Consider the following 19204-nt stretch of genomic DNA (forward strand, 5'->3'; position numbering starts at 1 on the left):
GGCTAGCACACTTTAGTGGGCAGCCTCAACAGTTAAATTAAACAACAAACAAACAAACTTTCGATCAAATTCGACTAAAAAGTAACTTTAAGTGCAGGTTTTAAAATAATGCAGCAAACAGTTAAAAAAACAGTTCAGGCTAGTTCAGGGTAAGCTACAGAAGCTATTCCAAGTGAAAAAAAGCAAAGATATTTAAATCCAGAAAGTAGTCACTTTTCTGAGTTCTCTGTAGCTAAGACCATTCTGCAGGACCACGAGGAGCTTGTCTGAGCAGTATAGCCAGAAAAAACTATCCTATTGCTACCAATGTAATATCCCAAGCTCATTCTCAAATCTGGGCTATCAGTAACAGTTAAGAACATCTTCACTTTGTAATACTGAATTGGGATGAAGAGGAATTATTTTACAACAGACATAATAAAAAAGTGGTAACTTGTTGAAAATATTGTGTTACTGCAGGAATGAAGCAATCCAGGAAAATGCTGCCCGTCTTGCTTTTTTTGCCCCAAATATTATATCAGCTGGTATCTGTTTATCTATCTAAATGTATTTACTGAACTGAATGACTCTGCCTTTGTTAGAAAGCATTTCAGACTTTTCTCCCTAATTGTTTCTTGCAGGGAATGGTTGAAAGTGTACAAGAGTTGCTTATATCTCAGTTTACCACACTGCACCTGTTTCTCTGGGACAAAGAAAAAGGTCTCCTCCAAAAGCTTGGTGACCAGGAACAAGAGGGGGTAACAGAAATGGAAGACAACCTCAGAAACATTACAGAGGAAGAAAATTTTATCCAGGAAATGCTAACTAAAATTTGCTCCAGGCTGTCACAGAAAAACTGCATTGCTTTTCTGACAGTAAGACATACTTATATCCTTGTACTTTTTTATTGTACATGCTAAACTACTGGAAGCAACAGGAGTTGTTTTAACATCTCCTTTTCTCATGGGGGAAAGAATGAGTTAAGTGATATTTCTGGATATCATTTTTTTTAATTTGCCTAATTTGTTCTGCTTGAGTCTGCTTCTCTGTCTACAGGCAAAGTCAGACTCTAGCCTGCTTAAACTTCTTCTTCTCCTCCTGCTAAACAATTTTAGTCTCAGATAAGGTTGTTGTATGAAAGTATGTGCAAAGTCTGGCATCTAAATGATTTATGACATTAAACTGACATGCGTCCAACAGTATTAACAGAAGAAATATCACATGAGAGGTCTCTGAGGAAGGTGAGATTGCACTGGCACCATGCAAACCCAACACCTACTTGCATTGAACAACTTAATGTCACTGATCCTAGAAGGTTAGTCATGGTGATTAACGCTGGAATAGGAAAACAAAGGAATATTTATTCAGGTGGCTCATAAAAGGGGGATGATTTTAAAAAGCTACTGAATATAGGTCATTTAATCAAAAATGTGACTGAATGAGAAAAAAGAAACAATTTTGTGGGTACCAGAGTTAATTCTCAAAGAGCAGGAATTGTACCTTAACTATTATAGAAAGCTCCAAAATGAATGCATGCCACCCACGTCAAAAAAATTACTATTTTAAACACTCAATTTTTCTGTTAACATTCCTTCTACCAAAGTGTGCAAGCATGTAATTCTTTTTCTTTCACTGTAATTTTCATTAACTAGACAGAAAGATGCTGATCAAAAGCCATTACATTTGTATTTAATAAAATTAAGTAGTGTAGTGAGTGGTGCCAGATTTGAAGGTCTCCCTTACAGCACTATATTATGGGAAGCTTTTATCCTCACTGTGGCTATACGGTTGCATCATCAGCACCCTGCAGATCATCATGAGCTTGTAGTTATATTTTTGTACAGACCTCTACACACAGCACGCTACAGATTGTTATGAGCTGGTAGGTATGTTTTGGCTCACAAATCTACACACAGCACACTGCAGATTGTCATGAACTTGTAGGTGTGTTTTGGCTCACACCTCTACTTACAGCATGCTGCAGATTGTCATGAGCTTGTAAATATGTTTCTGCTCACACCTACACACAGCACACTGCAGATTGTCACAAGCTTGTAGATATGTTTCTGCTCACACCTCTACACAACACGCTGCAGATTGTAATGAGCTTGTAGGTATGTTTTGGCTCACACCTGTACACAGAGCACACTGCAGATTGACATGAACTTGTAGGTGTGTTTTGGCTCACACCTCTACTCACAGCATGCTGCAGATTGTCACAAGCTTGTAGGTTTGTTTTAGCTCCCACATCACATACATCTGGTCATCTGCCTGTGGTTCCCACACTACTGCTTTACTAGAAACTGAGCCAGAATTTAACACATATGTGTTACCATGCACACACATAGAGATTTGCTAAGATGTGTTATAGCATCTGGAAGCTATAAAACCATTTCAAAACTTCCACCATTCCAGGATAGCAATTAGTTCACACCTAAGGACATTTTGTCTCTGGCTGCAACCAGAACTGTAAGATACAATATTTATGGCTTAAACCAGATAATTTAATTTCAGAATATTTTTTTCAAAGTTAGCTGGACTGAGGTTAACCTCTTCTCGTCTAGTATCTTCTGTTGCAGTATATTCATTTCCACAGTTACAATACTGTCTGACATACAGGTGTATTTCTTTTCTGTCCAGCAGAACCCACTGTTGGTACATTCTTAACACAAGCAAATTTACAAATACATTTTCAGTACAAGCACCTGTACAAATCATTTTGATATACAAATGACATATAATTATTTACAAATTAGCTAGCTACATTGGCATATGTTAAACATCCACTGCTCTACTTCTCCTAGCATAGCTGGCAATACCTCACATCACCACAAAACACACAAAAATATTTTATATATGGCATCTGACCTTAAATAAATGGTCTTTTTTCCTCAACTTATAATTAGCAATACATTATAATCTTGTTGTAAAATCTAAATATTGGTAGCCATCTGGTATAACACAAGAGATGTCAAGCATGCCATATAAATCACAAATGTTATATATAGCATGCTTTTATTCCAGTTCTTTCATGCAATATCATTACTTATAAAACAAGAAAATGTGTTTGCAAATGACATATGTTGACTTTGATGAGACCTGAGCTGCAGCAGTTGTTATTTGTAAAGCTTAGCAGTCATGTTTTACACCCACATCCAAATACTTCTAAAATGATATTTGTAAATATGTAAAAATATGATGAAAATTCATGTTGATTATATCTGACAATCACTTTGCACTGGAACATTCCACTGCATTTTCAGGCAAATTGGCTCATTTCAGTATAAATCTACTTTTAGTTAGTACATATTTATTTTGCAGGAACAACTTTATTATTTCACATAAAAAAAATACTGTCATCCATTGGGAGTTGGCTAATTCATAAGCAGTACAGCAATTCTTACTAAGCAGTATAGTTAATGCCTCACATAGGTGGGGGTATGAAAAACTGAATCAAGATAAGAAAGTAAATCACGTACCCCACATAAATGTTGTGTAACATGATATTTTAAATTTACTGAAGATAAGTAAATCACGTACCCCACATAAATGTTGTGTAACATGATATTTTAAATTTACTGACATAAATGTTGTGTAACATGATATTTTAAATTTACTGAAAATAAGAAAGTAAATCACGTACCCCACATAAATGTTGTGTAACATGATATTTTAAATTTACTGACAGATTGCTATCATAATGTCAAATTGTTAGGTGGCTCATAATTTCTCATTTAACTGATCACAGATCTCTAACCTCTACTGCTGCAGCTCAGCTGTAGTACAAACCAACATTCCTTTTATTGCAAGAGCATTAGCTGATCAAACTACCCAACTGTCGCTATCTGCCAATTTAATTGAGCTGGAGTAATAATGTCCCAGGTGCCTCATGGCTGGCCATCAATTTATCCTCAAAAGATATATCCCTAGCTTTATCTTGAAAATGAAAAAGAAAATAGCCTACAAAGCTGTCTGGCTGACCATTTACTGACCAGAACTTTCTACAATCAGATGTGCTAGCCAAGAACCAATTTGCATTTGCAGCATGGAAAACTGACTGTAGCTCTAGAAGTCATTTGCCACCAAAAGAAACTATTAACACTTCATGATTTGTCTAGAGTGTGAGCATGAGCTGGTCATTGGTCAAAGGCAAATCTAAAAGAAAATCCAGGCTATGATGATTTATGAATGATGTATGAATATAATTATGAGATTACTGTCCGCTATCCCAGAAGTCATTCCATTCTTCCTCTTTATGGAAATCCAAACACACACTCAAAGTAAAGATAGCTGATAGCACTAGTCATTTTTTTTGCCTTAACTTAAGACTGACATTTTAAATATCAGCCAGATTCCACATGATAAGGATAACCTATACTACATTCCATGCCTTATTCCTTAACTGTCCCTGATTTGGAAAGATTTCTTCGGCGCTACCTGAAAAGTGTGATTATTTTTGACAGAAAAATGAAGACAGAACTTAATAAATGTTACTCAGAAGTTACAGTCTCTTTAACAAAAACTGCATTTTAACTAAAATACAACCACAAAGGCCAGTAACACCCCAAATGAACATTACTCAAATCTTGTTGTTACTGGCCTTTGTGGTTGTATTTTAGTTTTTTGGTTTATGTTGAGTTGTTATAGAAAGTGTTTTTTTTTATCTAATCCCATGGGTATTTTCAAAATTTTAAGAAGTTAATCACATTATGATTATTCAAATGTCATCTGGAATTAATTAAATTAATTAATTATGATGTCACCTGGAATTAAAGATTATGCCAAAAGTCCTGCTGGTCACCAGGTTCTGTCCCTCTGGTCCTCACGGATCATACAGCATACTAAATTTAAATGTCATGTTTCCATCTCTATCTCTGTCAGTCTGTCTCTCTTTATCACACCCTCTTTCACTTTCTATATGCCTCATTCACTCAGCAGTAGCTGCAGTTGTCTACACTAGGAGTTCTGGCATATGAAAATTGGAAATCAAATTATACTGAAGTTAAAAAATACATTTGAAACCAGATCTGTTGTAGACTTACAAAACAAGAATATTATCATTCAGTGCTGATCAAAATGAGATGCAGGTATCATTAAGAAAATAAGCCACAGATACATTTTCATGTAGCTGTAAAAATTCCCTGGTTGCTGTTTAAAATAAAATTATATTGGTTATTATATTTCCTATTATTTCCAGGCTACAAGCTGATCCTAATGAATGTTTTCTAGAAACTTTTCTTTTTGCTTTTTGTTTTGTTTAGTTTACTTATTAGCTGTAAGTCACTTCTTCAGCATTAAAACTGGTCCTAAAGCAGGAAAACTGACTAGCTTTAGGAAGGACTTGAAGGGAATAAGGATGTGTTGGAAGTTGGAATGTAGATATTTGTAGGAAAAATGATTTTACCTGTCTTGTTTGCTGGTCACTGGCCCAGTACAGTGCAATGAATGTGTTGCACATCAGTCAGCATGGCTGACCCATGACTATAATTGACATGGAGAGATGTATTTTTGGAGAAGACACCAATAAGCCCTACACCTTGCTAAAATAACTTTCAGTTATAGCACTATATCAAATCAAGATAGTTATGTAGCTCTGTTCTCACGTATCATGCACTGTAAATGCATTTATGCCATTAAGCTTTCTTAATAAATCTAACCATTGACAAATGTACCATTCACTTTGCCATTTCCTCTTGCTGAAGGGTGGCATTCTGCGACCCGTCACATCATAAGGGAACTTGTTTGAATATAAATCATGCTGAATCAATGAAATACTGGTAAAGATAGACTAATATAAGCCCTCTCACTCTTGCTTACTTAATTAAGAGGGACTGCAGTAGACAGCAAGGGTCCTCACTGCTCAAACAGAAGTGCATGACCTCTGTAGCTATTTAGGCAAAAAATGCTGATGTCACAGCCAGATCCAGAATTAAGGCAATGTAGGCAGGTGCCTAGGGCCCACTGACTTGTGTGGGTCCACTAGCCAGGTGGCTGACACAAAACTTGCATTTCTTCTTTAAGAATGCATTCTGAAGTTCTTGTTTAAGGATACACACAATGTGCATCCATAACAATGTCTGTGCTTCCATTATACTAAAGACACCCACACATTTAAACATTGAAACATAGAATTTTTACCATTACAGATGAAAGAGATGAGAGAACAGCTTAGGTAGGTGTGCATGTGTGTGTTTGTGTGTGTGTGCGTGTGTGTGTGTGTGTGTGTGTGTGTGTGTGTGTGTGTGTGTGTGTGTGTGTGTGTGTAATGCCCCAGTTAGGGATGGGAAGTCGGTTAACTTATTCAGGCTAAAACCCTGTACCTTGGTTATAGGTAACTAGAGCTTGAATCCTCTACACGAACTACCAAACTGTCGTCAGCAGGTGCATTTTCAAAGAATGTTGCGTTTCAAGGGAAGAGACATTTGCTGTTGCTCATGCTATGTCTGTTTTCAGTGTGTAACTGTTTTGTAAGTAATCCACAAAAGAGATGCTGAAGAGTCAAAAAGGCACAGAGCAGAGAGCGTACTTCACTTTCTTTAATCCAAAAAATAGACTGACGAACACATTAACGCTTTTCATATATGACACAATCGCGTTTTCGTCCCTATAATTAGGACTTCATCAGATAGACATACCCCAATACAATTTGATTTATATACACAATTTATAATCAATTAACCTATCAAACCAACTCTGTTTATTCAAATGAACAAATCCCCATTCTTAAATCCATCATGAATATTCATTAACCTAATGAATTATTAATAACAGTGTCTTTAGAAAAAACTATTGCACTTTATTTAACCTCCTAAAGAAATCTTTTTTTGTAATCAGATTAGGACCTTTATCTCTTGTTAAAAAATGTATATTAATAAATCCTATATTTTGTCATAGATGCAAAAAATAATTCACATTATGTTTCACAGAGATATTGTGTGTGTTTTAAAAATCAGATACTAGGCTCCCCCTAGTGTGTAAAAACCTGCATTTCTCTCAAATAAATTAATTCATAACATTCATAAAATATTTAATAAATATGCATTTACATGTTAATTTATTAATAAATACTTAAATAAATATTAAGATATTTAAAATTGTCTATAAATATAATACAAATATAATATGAATTGTTAACCTAAAACAAGTGATGTCCCTACAATGAATTAAATATGTGTGTATATACAACCCTTTATAAAATTCATACTTTGTTGGATTTTAATTTTAATAATGGTCCAATGGAAATGGTTTAATTCAACCCAGGTTTCCTGCTAGCATCAAGGTAAACCTGCCACCACAATTCTCTACTTTCTAAAATTTCTTCTCATGGACCTCCCCTAACATCTGGTTTTATTTGTTCTAAAACAAAAAATAAAAATTCAGCTCCTACACAACTTTTAGTATGCTTATATAGTGCATTTGTCTCCTTAGCTTTACTAATTTCATAATAATGCTCATAAATATGCCTTTTAAACACCCTCTCAGTTTTTCCAACATAAAATGACTGACAGTTTTGGCAGACTGATATATAAACTACCCCTTGTGTATTACAATTATATATATATTTATTTCTTATATTTTTATTCCTACTCTCTATAAATATCTCTTGTTTATTCATAATATGCGGACATTGAGAACATTTTCCACATTTAAATGTGCCTATCCTATTATTAACCTCTTTTTTACTGTAACTCATTCTTTCTAACTTATTTCTTATATTTGGTGGATTCCTGAATGTTATTTGTGGTTCTATCTTTTTAACTTCCTCCATATCAGTAAATATTAGAAATTTATCCCATTCTTTCTTAAATATGTCTTTTATATTTTGATTAAAAGTGTTGAATTCAACCACCAATCTTTTTTTATATACTTCTTCCCCTTCTTCTTCTTCTTTATTGGATCCACCAGTATTCCTGTCCTCAACCTGTCCTTTTATAGGTTGAAATTTATTTAACCTCCCAGCTTCTACTTCCTTTCTTATTTCTTTAATAAATTGCCTTGGGTAGCCTCTATCTAAAAACATATTTTCTAACTTATTACATTCTTCCAAGAAATCAACCTCTCTACTCGTCATCCTGGAACCTCTCACAAACTGCCCTTTTACAATATTTTTCTTACAATGTGCAGGATGGAAGCTGTCATAGTGTAGGTAGGAATTACAATATGTATTCTTTCTGTATACCCTAGTTTCAAACTGATTATTTTCCTTAAAAACTTCTACATCTAGGTAATTTATAAATTCTGTATTTATGGTGTATGTAAAACTCAAAAAACTCGTAGTAGAGCTGATATAATTAATAAACTCTAAAAAAATTTTTTCTCTAAAAATTTTTCTTTTTCCCCAGTCCAAAAAATTATTATGTCATCAAGAAATCTATGATAAAGAAGCCAATATTGGTTAAAACTAGAATGCAAAACAAATTTCTCCTCCAACTTGGAAAGTACGATGTTAGCAAAAGTGGGGGCGCATGCAGCTCCCATGGATACCCCTGATCTCTGTTGATAGTATTCCCCATTGAAAATTAAGAAATTATTCTTAAGTATGATATCCATTAATACCACTGTAGTGATTTTCTCTTTGTGTGTCATTTTCATATCCGAGAATACCATTTCTTCAAAGTATTCCATCCCTTCCTTATGGGGAATATTAGAAAAAAGATCAATGATGTCAATTGTAATGAAAATTAAATCTTTCTTGTATACATCTGGTGTGAGTTCTCTAAGGAAATCCCAAGAATCCCTTAAAATTGTTTTATTGTCTACCCATATATGTTTAGCCTTATAATCCACATATTTAGCCAAAGGGACTGTTTTCGCGCCCTCAGCAGTAACTATGGGTCTAAAGGGGGGGGGGGGTTCCTGGTTTTTATGAATTTTGGGTATCCCAAAGATTGTTGGTACCCTTGGATTCTTCACTTCAAAATACTTATAAATCTTGTCAATCACTTTCTCTATTACCAAATCTTCTAATAATAGATCAATCTTTTTGTATGCTACTAACATCTCATTTCTTGAAACGACTGAATACTTCCTTTCATCATTCAGTATAGCATGCATTTTAGCTTCATATGCCATTTTATCCATAATAACTATACCCCCTCCCTTATCAGGTTTCATTATTCTTAATGTAGGATTCCTTTGTAATTCTTCCAATACTTTGAACTCACACTCATTCAGATTATTCTTATATCCTTTTTTACCACAGTACTTTCCTTCCTTCTTCCTTATTTCTTTTTCCAACACGTTTTCAAGATTTCTTAGTTGTGGAACCAGGGGAGGATTAAAAATGGAACTCCTAACCAATTCTACCATTTCTGTGTTGCTTCTATTAAATCCAGCTTTAGATGCTAAAATAGATAAATTAATTTTTCTCATAAATAATTTAATATCTAAAATAGTATTTGTTGCATCACCTTTTTTCACTGGGTTATATTTTAAACCTTTACTTAAAAGATTAAAATGTTCTTTATTTAATAAAATATCACTGAAATTGTAAATCGTGAACCCACCATATGTACATTCAATGTTATTCTCAACCATAATCTCGTGTTGGACATCATTAATAATTACGGGGACTGGGGTATCTAGTAATAAAATCTCCCCCTCCCCCTCCCCCTTCTCCCCCCCCATTTGGAAAATTTCCCATCCTATTCCGAGATTGTTGCTGCTCTTGTTCTATTCTTTGTAAAGGTGGGAATTCTTCATCATAGTCTTGTTCTGTCCATATTACATTCGTATCCTTATTATTATAAAATCTATTTCTATCATTAAAAAATGCAGGTTTCGGATAGCTGTTGTTGTCAGCATATTCCTTTATGTCTCTATTTAATTTTCCAATTTTCCGTTGTAATGTAACTTCACACTTAAAATCAACATCCTGTCTTATTTTAAAATATTTCTCTCTTTCTTCTACAATACTAAAAATGAGGTCTTTTTTAATACACAAATCAAGCTCATTCGTTTCCTTTTCAAGTGTTATTTGTTTTCTGTCGTTTTCTTCGATTATTAATTGTACTATATCCAATCCACATTTGTTAAAAACCTTCACCAAACTTTGATGAAATAAAGACCCTATCTGAACATTGTTAGGGTACTTGTATACCCTTAGTCCCTTAGGGACTATCTCTTTAACCAAACATTCTTGCAAGTAACCATTTTCTATTGTTAGCGTTCTATGTTGTAACATCAGTTTGTACAGTTTGTCTAATTTTACTACATACGAATCACCATCTGAACATTTGTTGTTAAAATTATTATTGTCCAAATTAAAATGATATTCTTTTCTTAACCACTCATTGGTGGACTTACGGTTCGGGAAAACAGTACCTTGGGTTCCCGAATGCGTTTTAGGTCGGGCCCCTCTATCAAGCAAAGAACCATTCTCAGTAGCGTTTACTCCTGCCTCCAAGTCCAGGACTCTTGGTGTTCTCCTAGGGTCAAAAGACGTATAATTTACTTCTCCAGGGTTGCCGGCGCCAGTCTCCTCGCCTATAAGCTCCCTTTTCCTTTTCGTGGCTTCTCCGCTACACCCTTCTAGCAGTCCACCTTCTGAGTTCCCATTCGCTTTTGCAGGAAGTAAGCTACGACAAAGAGGCGTAAGTAAGTCAATGAGTTCGGTGAGTTGCCCAATCAGCTTTCTAGCTTGGCCTGTCTCCCTGTCCCTCCGAAGCCATAATACACCAGAGCTCAGTGCAGATTCGACTCAAGACATGACACCAAAAACCAACTAAATAAAATTGTGTAGCAATCTCAGTCAAAACCAGTAATCCACAAAAGAGATGCTGAAGAGTCAAAAAGGCACAGAGCAGAGAGCGTACTTCACTTTCTTTAATCCATATGACACAATCGCGTTTTCGTCCTTATAATTAGGACTTTATCAGATACACATACCCCAATACAATTTGATTTATATACACAATTTATAATCAATTAACCTATCAAACCAACTCTGTTTATTCGAATGAACAAATCCCCATTCTTAAATCCATCATGAATATTCATTAACCTAATGAATTATTAATAACAGTGTCTTTAGAAAAACTATTGCACTTTATTTAACCTCCTAAAGAAATATTTTTATGTAATCAGATTAGGACCTTTATCTCTTGTTAAAAAATGTATATTAATAAATCCTATATTTTGTCATAGATGCAAAAAATAATTCACATTATGTTTTCACACAGATATTGTGTGTGTTTTAAAAATCAGATACTAGGCTCCCCTAATGTGTGTAACCCAATTTCTCTCAAATAATTCATAACATTCATAAAATATTTAATAAATATGCATTTACATGTTAATTTATTAATAAATGCTTAAATAAATATTAAGATATTTAAAATTGTCTATAAATATAATACAAATATAATATGAATTGTTAACCTAAAACAAGTGATGTCCCTACAATGAATTAAATATGTGTGTATATACAACCCTTTATAAAATTCATACTTTGTTGGATTTTAATTTTAATAATGGTCCAATGGAATGTTCAACCTGCTAGCATCAAGGTAAACCTGCCACCACAATTCACTACTTTCTAAAATTTCTTCCCATGGACCTCCCCTAACATCTGGTTTTATTTGTTCTAAAACAAAAAATAAAATTCAGCTCCTACACAACTTTTAGTATGTTTATATAGTGCATTTGTCTCCTTAGCTTTACTAATTTCATAATAATGCTGATAAATACACCTTTTAAACACCCTCTCAGTCTTTCCAACATAAAATGACTGACAATTTTGGCAGACTGATATATAATACAATTATATATATATTTATTTCTTATATTTTTATTCCTACTCTCTATAAATATCTCTTGTTTATTCATAATATGCGGACATTGAGAACATTTTCCACATTTAAATGTGCCTATCCTATTATTAACCTCTTTTTTACTGTAACTCATTCTTTCTAACTTATTTCTTATATTTGGTGGATTCCTGAATGTTATTTGTGGTTCTATCTTTTTAACTTCCTCCATATCAGTAAATATTAGAAATTTATCCCATTTTTTCTTAAATATGTCTTTTATATTTTGATTACACGTGTTGAATTCAACCACCAATATTTTTTATATACCTCCTTCTTCTTCTTCTTTATTGGATCCACCAGTATTCCTGTCCTCAACCTGTCCTTTTATAGGTTGAAATTTATTTAACCTCCTAGCTTCTACTTCCTTTCTTATTTCTTTAATAAATTGCCTTGGGTAGCCTCTATCTAAAAACATATTTTCTAACTTATTACATTCTTCCAAGAAATCAACCTCTCTACTCGTCATCCTGGAACCTCTCACAAACTGCCCTTTTACAATATTTTTCTTACAATGTGCATGGAAGCTGTCATAGTGTAGGTAGGAATTACAATATGTATTCTTTCTGTATACCCTAGTTTCAAACTGATTATTTTCCTTAAAAACTTCTACATCTAGGTAATTTATAAATTCTGTATTTATGGCGTATTATACCATAAATACAGAATTTATAAATTACCTAGATGTAGAAGTTTTTAAGGAAAATAATCAGTTTGAAACTAGGGTATACAGAAAGAATACATATTGTAATTCCTACCTACACTATGACAGCTTCCATCCTGCACATTGTAAGAAAAATATTGTAAAAGGGCAGTTTGTGAGAGGTTCCAGGATGACGAGTAGAGAGGTTGATTTCTTAGAAGAATGTAATAAGTTAGAAAATATGTTTTTAGATAGAGGCTACCCAAGGCAATTTATTAAAGAAATAAGAAAGGAAGTAGAAGCTAGGAGGTTAAATAAATTTCAACCTATAAAAGGACAGGTTGAGGACAGGAATACTGGTGGATCCAATAAAGAAGAAGAAGAAGGGGAAGAAGTATATAAAAAAATATTGGTGGTTGAATTCAACACTTTTAATCAAAATATAAAAGACATATTTAAGAAAGAATGGGATAAATTTCTAATATTTACTGATATGGAGGAAGTTAAAAAGATAGAACCACAAATAACATTCAGGAATCCACCAAATATAAGAAATAAGTTAGAAAGAATGAGTTACAGTAAAAAAGAGGTTAATAATAGGATAGGCACATTTAAATGTGGAAAATGTTCTCAATGTCCGCATATTATGAATAAACAAGAGATATTTATAGAGAGTAGGAATAAAAATATAAGAAATAAATATATATATAATTGTAATACACAAGGGGTAGTTTATATATCAGTCTGCCAAAATTGTCAGTCATTTTATGTTGGAAAGACTGAGAGGGTGTTTAAAAGACGTATTTATGAGCATTTTTACGAAATTAGTAATGCTAAGGAGACAAATACACTATATAAGCATACTAAAAGTTGTGTAGGAGCTGAATTTTTATTTTTTGTTTTAGAACAAATAAAACCAGATGTTAGGGGAGGTCCATGGGAAGAAATTTTAGAAAGTAGAGAATTGTGGTGGCAGGTTTACCTTGTTGCTAGCAGGAAACCTGGGTTGAATGAAACCATTTCCATTGGACCATTATTAAAATTAAAAACCAACAAAGTATGAATTTTATAAAGGGTTGTATATACACACATATTTAATTCATTGTAGGGACATCACTTGCTTTAGGTTAACAATTCATATTATATTTGTATTATATTTATAGACAATTTTAAATATCTTAATATTTATTTAAGTATTTATTAATAAATTAACATGTAAATGCATATTTATTAAATATTTTATGAATGTTATGAATTAATTTATTTGAGAGAAATGCAGGTTTTTTACACTAGGGGGAGCCTAGTATCTGATTTTTAAAACACACACAATATCTCTGTGAAAACATAATGTGAATTATTTTTTGCATCTATGACAAAATATAGGATTTATTAATATACATTTTTTAACAAGAGATAAAGGTCCTAATCTGATTACATAAAAAGATTTCTTTAGGAGGTTAAATAAAGTGCAATAGTTTTTCTAAAGACACTGTTATTAATAATTCATTAGTTTAATGAATATTCATGATGGATTTAAGAATGGGGATTTGTTCATTCGAATAAACAGAGTTGGTTTGATAGGTTAATTGATTATAAATTGTGTATATAAATCAAATTGTACTGGGGTATGTGTATCTGATGAAGTCCTAATTATTAGGATGAAAACACGATTGTGTCATATATGAAAAGCGTTAATGTGTTCGTCAGTCTGTTTTTTGGATTAAAGAAAGTGAAGTATGCTCTCTGCTCTGTGCCTTTTTTACTCTTCAGCATCTTTTTTGTGGATTACTGGTTTTGACTGAGATTGCTACACAATTTTATTTAGTTGTTTTGTAAGTAACCACCATCAGTGTTTGTGGCATAAAAAATGCTAGGAAAGGAGGAGGAGGAGCAAAGAGGAGTGGCTCACATGCCTTTCTGGGGGGTGGGTTGCATACATTCAAGGACACTTCTAAGTGGAGACCATAAAACTAGCCACTTGAGTGTCAGAGGAGTGGAGCAGGGATGTCTTGGGGGAATTCCCTCAGCTGACATCCCATTGCACACCCCTCCCACACACCTGTCAGGGTATGCACTAGGGATAGGGAAACTAAGGATAAAACCTGAAACCACTCATGATGGCTGCTTGAACTGGGATCGGGTAAATGAGATTTGCTTAAATGTCATTTTGATGGGTTGAAGTAGACCCATGTATTTATATATATATATATATATATATATATATATATATATATATATATATATATGTATGTATACGTGTGTGTGTGTATAAAACATATAAAAATTACCAAAATATATAAACAAATCTATTCACTAGGTAAGCCCTTTTTATTCACTGCAGAACTTCATCAGACAAAACAAATTCAAAAAGACACCAATCAATAGCCAATCAAAAATCACATATGTATATGCAAACATAATTAATGCTTGAGCTTTCTCTTTTTCAAGTATGCTTTAAAATGTTTCTTATAATTTATTCCTGGTTAACAGCGTGCATTTAATCTAATCTGTTAAGAATACTCTTTGTATTCAAGTTCATCATCAGTATTAAACCTGCATGGAAGGTTTTTAACACAGTCAATGACAGTAAACAAAAAAACTTTTTTTTTCTTACTACAAGAAATAAAATGCCTTGACAAATCATTCATAATATCACCTGTCTCATAGCACATAGGTGTTAAGAAATCCTGTGGTAAATTTCTCTAGTTGTAAACAAAAAAAATCTTACTAATTACATATACTAAAGCATGTACCACATATTCTGACTTTTCAAAATGCCAGGTACCTTGATTTTATTGCCATTCAAAATTATTTTTTTTCCTCATTAGAAACATATTTGCAATAATTGCAACTGAAACAACGGTACATTCCATTAGTGATTTAATGAAAAAAAAATTACCTTTAACAATATTTCTTTTCAGAGGTTTGGTATGCATGGCATTATAATTTAATGAAGCATTATTTTGAACTTCTTTAGAAGAGATGCACTAACTTAGAAAGTTGCTGGAATTAAGTTTAAAACTCATATGTCAGTCATTCTTTAGCATCTGGCTGCAATTCACAACAATTTACCAGAAAAAAACTTTATAAGCAGCAGACCAAAATAAAAGTGAAATTAGAGACAGTTGGGAGATGTGCCCCCAGCCATAACAAAGATCATAATAAATGTAAAATAGAAGAAAAATCAGTATTTACGTATTATCGCAACCAGATTTCTAACCGATAATACCTAAGTACCAAGTTCTCATGTGGTGTTCAGGTGTCGAGAAAAGTATTTCACATTATTGTGTCAATCGCAAACTGTATAAATATTTGCAATGTACCCAGATTTTTAGCAAGTTGTCCTCCCATTATTTTACGTTTCCGCCACATTACATGCAGCACCATGTTGAGACGAATGTGTCTCAGTGTGAATTAATTGGCAAAGGTTCCCTTCACTTATAGCTGAAAGGTGAATGTAAAAGGCAAAATTGGCATGTCCGTTTTCAGTTTGTGACATGTAGCGATGATATTCCCGGAGTAATGAATTAAACAACCTGTTCCACAGAACTGTTGTCTTTCTTCTGACTGCGAATAATTGCTCTAGTATAAGGATTTCACACTTGTGTGTCACTGCCATTCCACCTATACACACCTGAAAACTGTCCAGCTTTCCGCACAATGTCCAGCTTTATGACACATATTATCGGTATGACCCTCATAAAATGTGTGACTGTGTACAAAGTCACTGGACAATCGGAGGATGGAAGTATGTAATTAATGAAATACATATGCCTTATGTGTAGCGGCAGTCAGGTTAATTTTACATTAACTTACGAGGTAAAGGACGTTACCGGGAAGGAAGAATTTGGCCATTATTCCTGTCCCTTTCACAGAGCCGAAGTGATACAAGTAATTTAGACTTTACAACCCCTTGTCAGTGCAGGATACACTACATTCCCTGCAACATAAGTAATTAGAGCGACTTTGCAATCTGGTTGCGATAATACGTAAGTACCGAAAAATCTTTATTCAGCTATGGAAAATATCTACTGTTACCACTGTCCGCAGTTTTATCCAGTTTTACTAAAAGTATAAAAATTTACACTGATATTTAAAACATGCATCATCTAAAACAAACAGAAAAAATGTCCCTGAAGATCCATTAGTCTGTAGGTCCCGCCTAGTAGTTTTCAGTCATATGAGTAGAGATTGCCAGAACAACCAATCACACATGCTTAAAATACACTGGATGATAACAGAGCAGGGATTGGCTACCCATGCTAATTACTATCATCATGGGAGAGAAGTGGACAGAAAGTTTTTTTTTTTTTTGCTATATATTTAAGGGTATACTGGAATTGTCTTTTATTTTTATTTATTTTTTTTTTCTCTTTTAAATGCATATGTGTGTATATGCACACAGACACAATAGTCAAAAAACTCTTTACATTTTACTTGATCATTCACTGGGATACACTATTTCATAGCTGGAGCATGTGACCCTGCTTGCACATGTGTGGCATCACCCATGTTGTGTTGTACAGCTGAAGTATGAACCCTTTTTATGCTATTATTTATGTTTTTATTTGTACGTAACAAGGTCATAGCTGACAGCAAGCCATTGGATTGAATATACATTCCTTAAACAGATAAATGGATAGAGAGATGCATAGATAGATAGATAGATAGATAGATAGATAGATAGATAGATAGATAGATAGATAGAGAGATAATTAAATAAAGTGTATTAGTGAACAAGATAAAGTGTAGTAGGCCAAGCGCCATTCTCTTTGGAAAAATATGAATTGTGGAAAGTAAAGATATTTTATACAGTTTTAAGAGGTAACTATATCCTGCACACATTTTCCTCTTCCCAGAGTATATTTCCTCCCTACAGAATAATTCCTACATTACCATGACTAAGCTGTTTCTTCTTTCCTGTGGTATTTCCATCCTATTCATCTTTCTTAGTGAGCACAATTTTGGGTTTGAATGAAATCTCAAAATAACTTCCTCAGCAGTTTATCTACCTTGCCCATTCATAATTTTGCCTATCCTATTACAAAGTTTTTGGTCAGAGAAAGCCTTGAATAGGGAGAAATGTGTATCTTGGTCTTTCCCATCCACTGATGTTGTACACTTACCAAGTATTTAGGCCTTCATAGCTCTTTTACTATGTACTGTCAATTATATCTGCCCCCCCCCCCCAGTTAAAAAGCTATTGAGCCTTTTGGAATTCACACCAGTTTTACTTTCTAGTCCCAGAATGGAAAAACTTTAATACTGGTAATAAACATGGATGGGTTCAAGGAGCCAAGTGATTCCTGTTTTTTTTTTTTCCAAAAACTCCAATTTAAGCACTATTTTGTAGTAGAAAAAGAAATTTCTTATTGCATTTAATTTCAAACATGACACAGTTCCCAAACCAGACAGTTCTGCTGAAAGAGAATTTCCAAAGATTATGAGTTTATAGTAATCTTGAATTCTATTATTCTAAGTAAACGCAAACAAGATTTGACATAAGAAAACAGGGTAACATATTTTCTGAGTAAAATCCTGTCAGTATGCCATATACCATCAGGCCATTTTGAGACAGAACAAAAAAAGCAGTAATAACTTCTTAGAATGACACAGAGACATTAACGTGAATTAGAAGATCAGGATAAGATAAACAAAGATATATTTTTTTGTTGATGTTGTTGTTTTGTTTTGTTTTTAAGCTGCAGTGGTTGCTTAAGTTGAAGGTTCAGGCCTGTAGATACCACAGAGCTAACTCAAAGGGGCATCATCAAATCATCTCACGTCACAGGATGAACAGAAAGTACTGTCCAGGTCAAAGTTTAGCTACATTAATCAATTAGGCACCTTCTAGATAACATTTCTGACTATTTTCTAAACCTGAGCCAGAATGATATGTTTGTGCTGCCATCCCACAAAATGATTTTTATCTGAATGACATTGCTGCTGCATAGAATAACACCGTTCTTTTTTCTTCTATGCAGGAAACCCAGAGTTTAGTGGACAGGTATGTATGCCATCTCTAATTTTGCTGACAGCAAGCCATAGCCTTGTAACTTATGAATATTAGTAACAGTCATGTTCTGCATTCACAGGTTTTCTGAGTATCAACAGACTGCCAGTGAAACGAAGTTGGTAACCTCATATGATCTGAACCTGGAAATGTACAGCGGGCCCCTAATGTACAATATTTGGAAGGAAATGAAATCCATCGTCACCCTTGGTAATGAAAATGCAGAGCAATGAGTCACCGTTTTCATTATTATCTGAGCTGGCATCAGAATGTGGGATTATACTGTCTTTCTCCTCATGAAGCAGTAAAAGTTCTTCATGGAAGTTCACTTTAAAAACAAGTACTAAACACTACATTCTCATAAACAGTGGGATCAGTTGGAGATAGTCTAAATAATCCTTTGATAATGAAAAACATGATACATTGCTTTTCTGCAGTTCATGTGCACTGTGCATTATTGTTCTGTGACTATTGTTCAGTGGTTCTCAGGTTACCTGAAAGGCAGAAGACATGTTTTCATGTGAAACAAGACAGCTGATGTAATTACATGGGTCTGACAGCTATCAGTGTTAGGCCCATAATATTTTTGGTATATATATATATATATATATATATATATATATATATATTTTTTTTTTTTTTTTTATGGGACTGATGTGGAAATACTATGGCCATTCCACCTTGGTAAAGTACATTCATGATTCCTCATAATTTGACCTACTGATACATTCCAAAAAGGCTTGGATGGCTTGCAAATCTAAC

General features: G+C 33.7%; 1 protein-coding gene across 2 annotated transcripts in view; it reads left to right on the forward strand.

Annotated features, from left to right (window-relative positions):
• LOC122813757 (nuclear factor 7, ovary-like) overlaps positions 1-18975 on the forward strand; it is a 72901-nt gene extending 53926 nt beyond the window's left edge. For both annotated transcript variants that reach the window (XM_044086239.1, XM_044086240.1), the window contains 3 exons: positions 621-854; positions 18414-18436; positions 18525-18975. In XM_044086239.1, coding sequence (XP_043942174.1) covers positions 621-854; positions 18414-18436; positions 18525-18675 — 408 coding nt within the window. In that variant the 3' untranslated portion in view covers positions 18676-18975. The remainder of the gene's footprint in view (positions 1-620; positions 855-18413; positions 18437-18524) is intronic.
• The last annotated feature ends 229 nt before the right edge of the window (positions 18976-19204 follow it).

This window comes from Protopterus annectens, chromosome 10.part0 (genome assembly GCF_019279795.1).
Source record: "Protopterus annectens isolate FY-2018-M chromosome 10.part0, PAN1.0, whole genome shotgun sequence".
Lineage (NCBI taxonomy): Eukaryota > Metazoa > Chordata > Ceratodontiformes > Protopteridae > Protopterus > Protopterus annectens.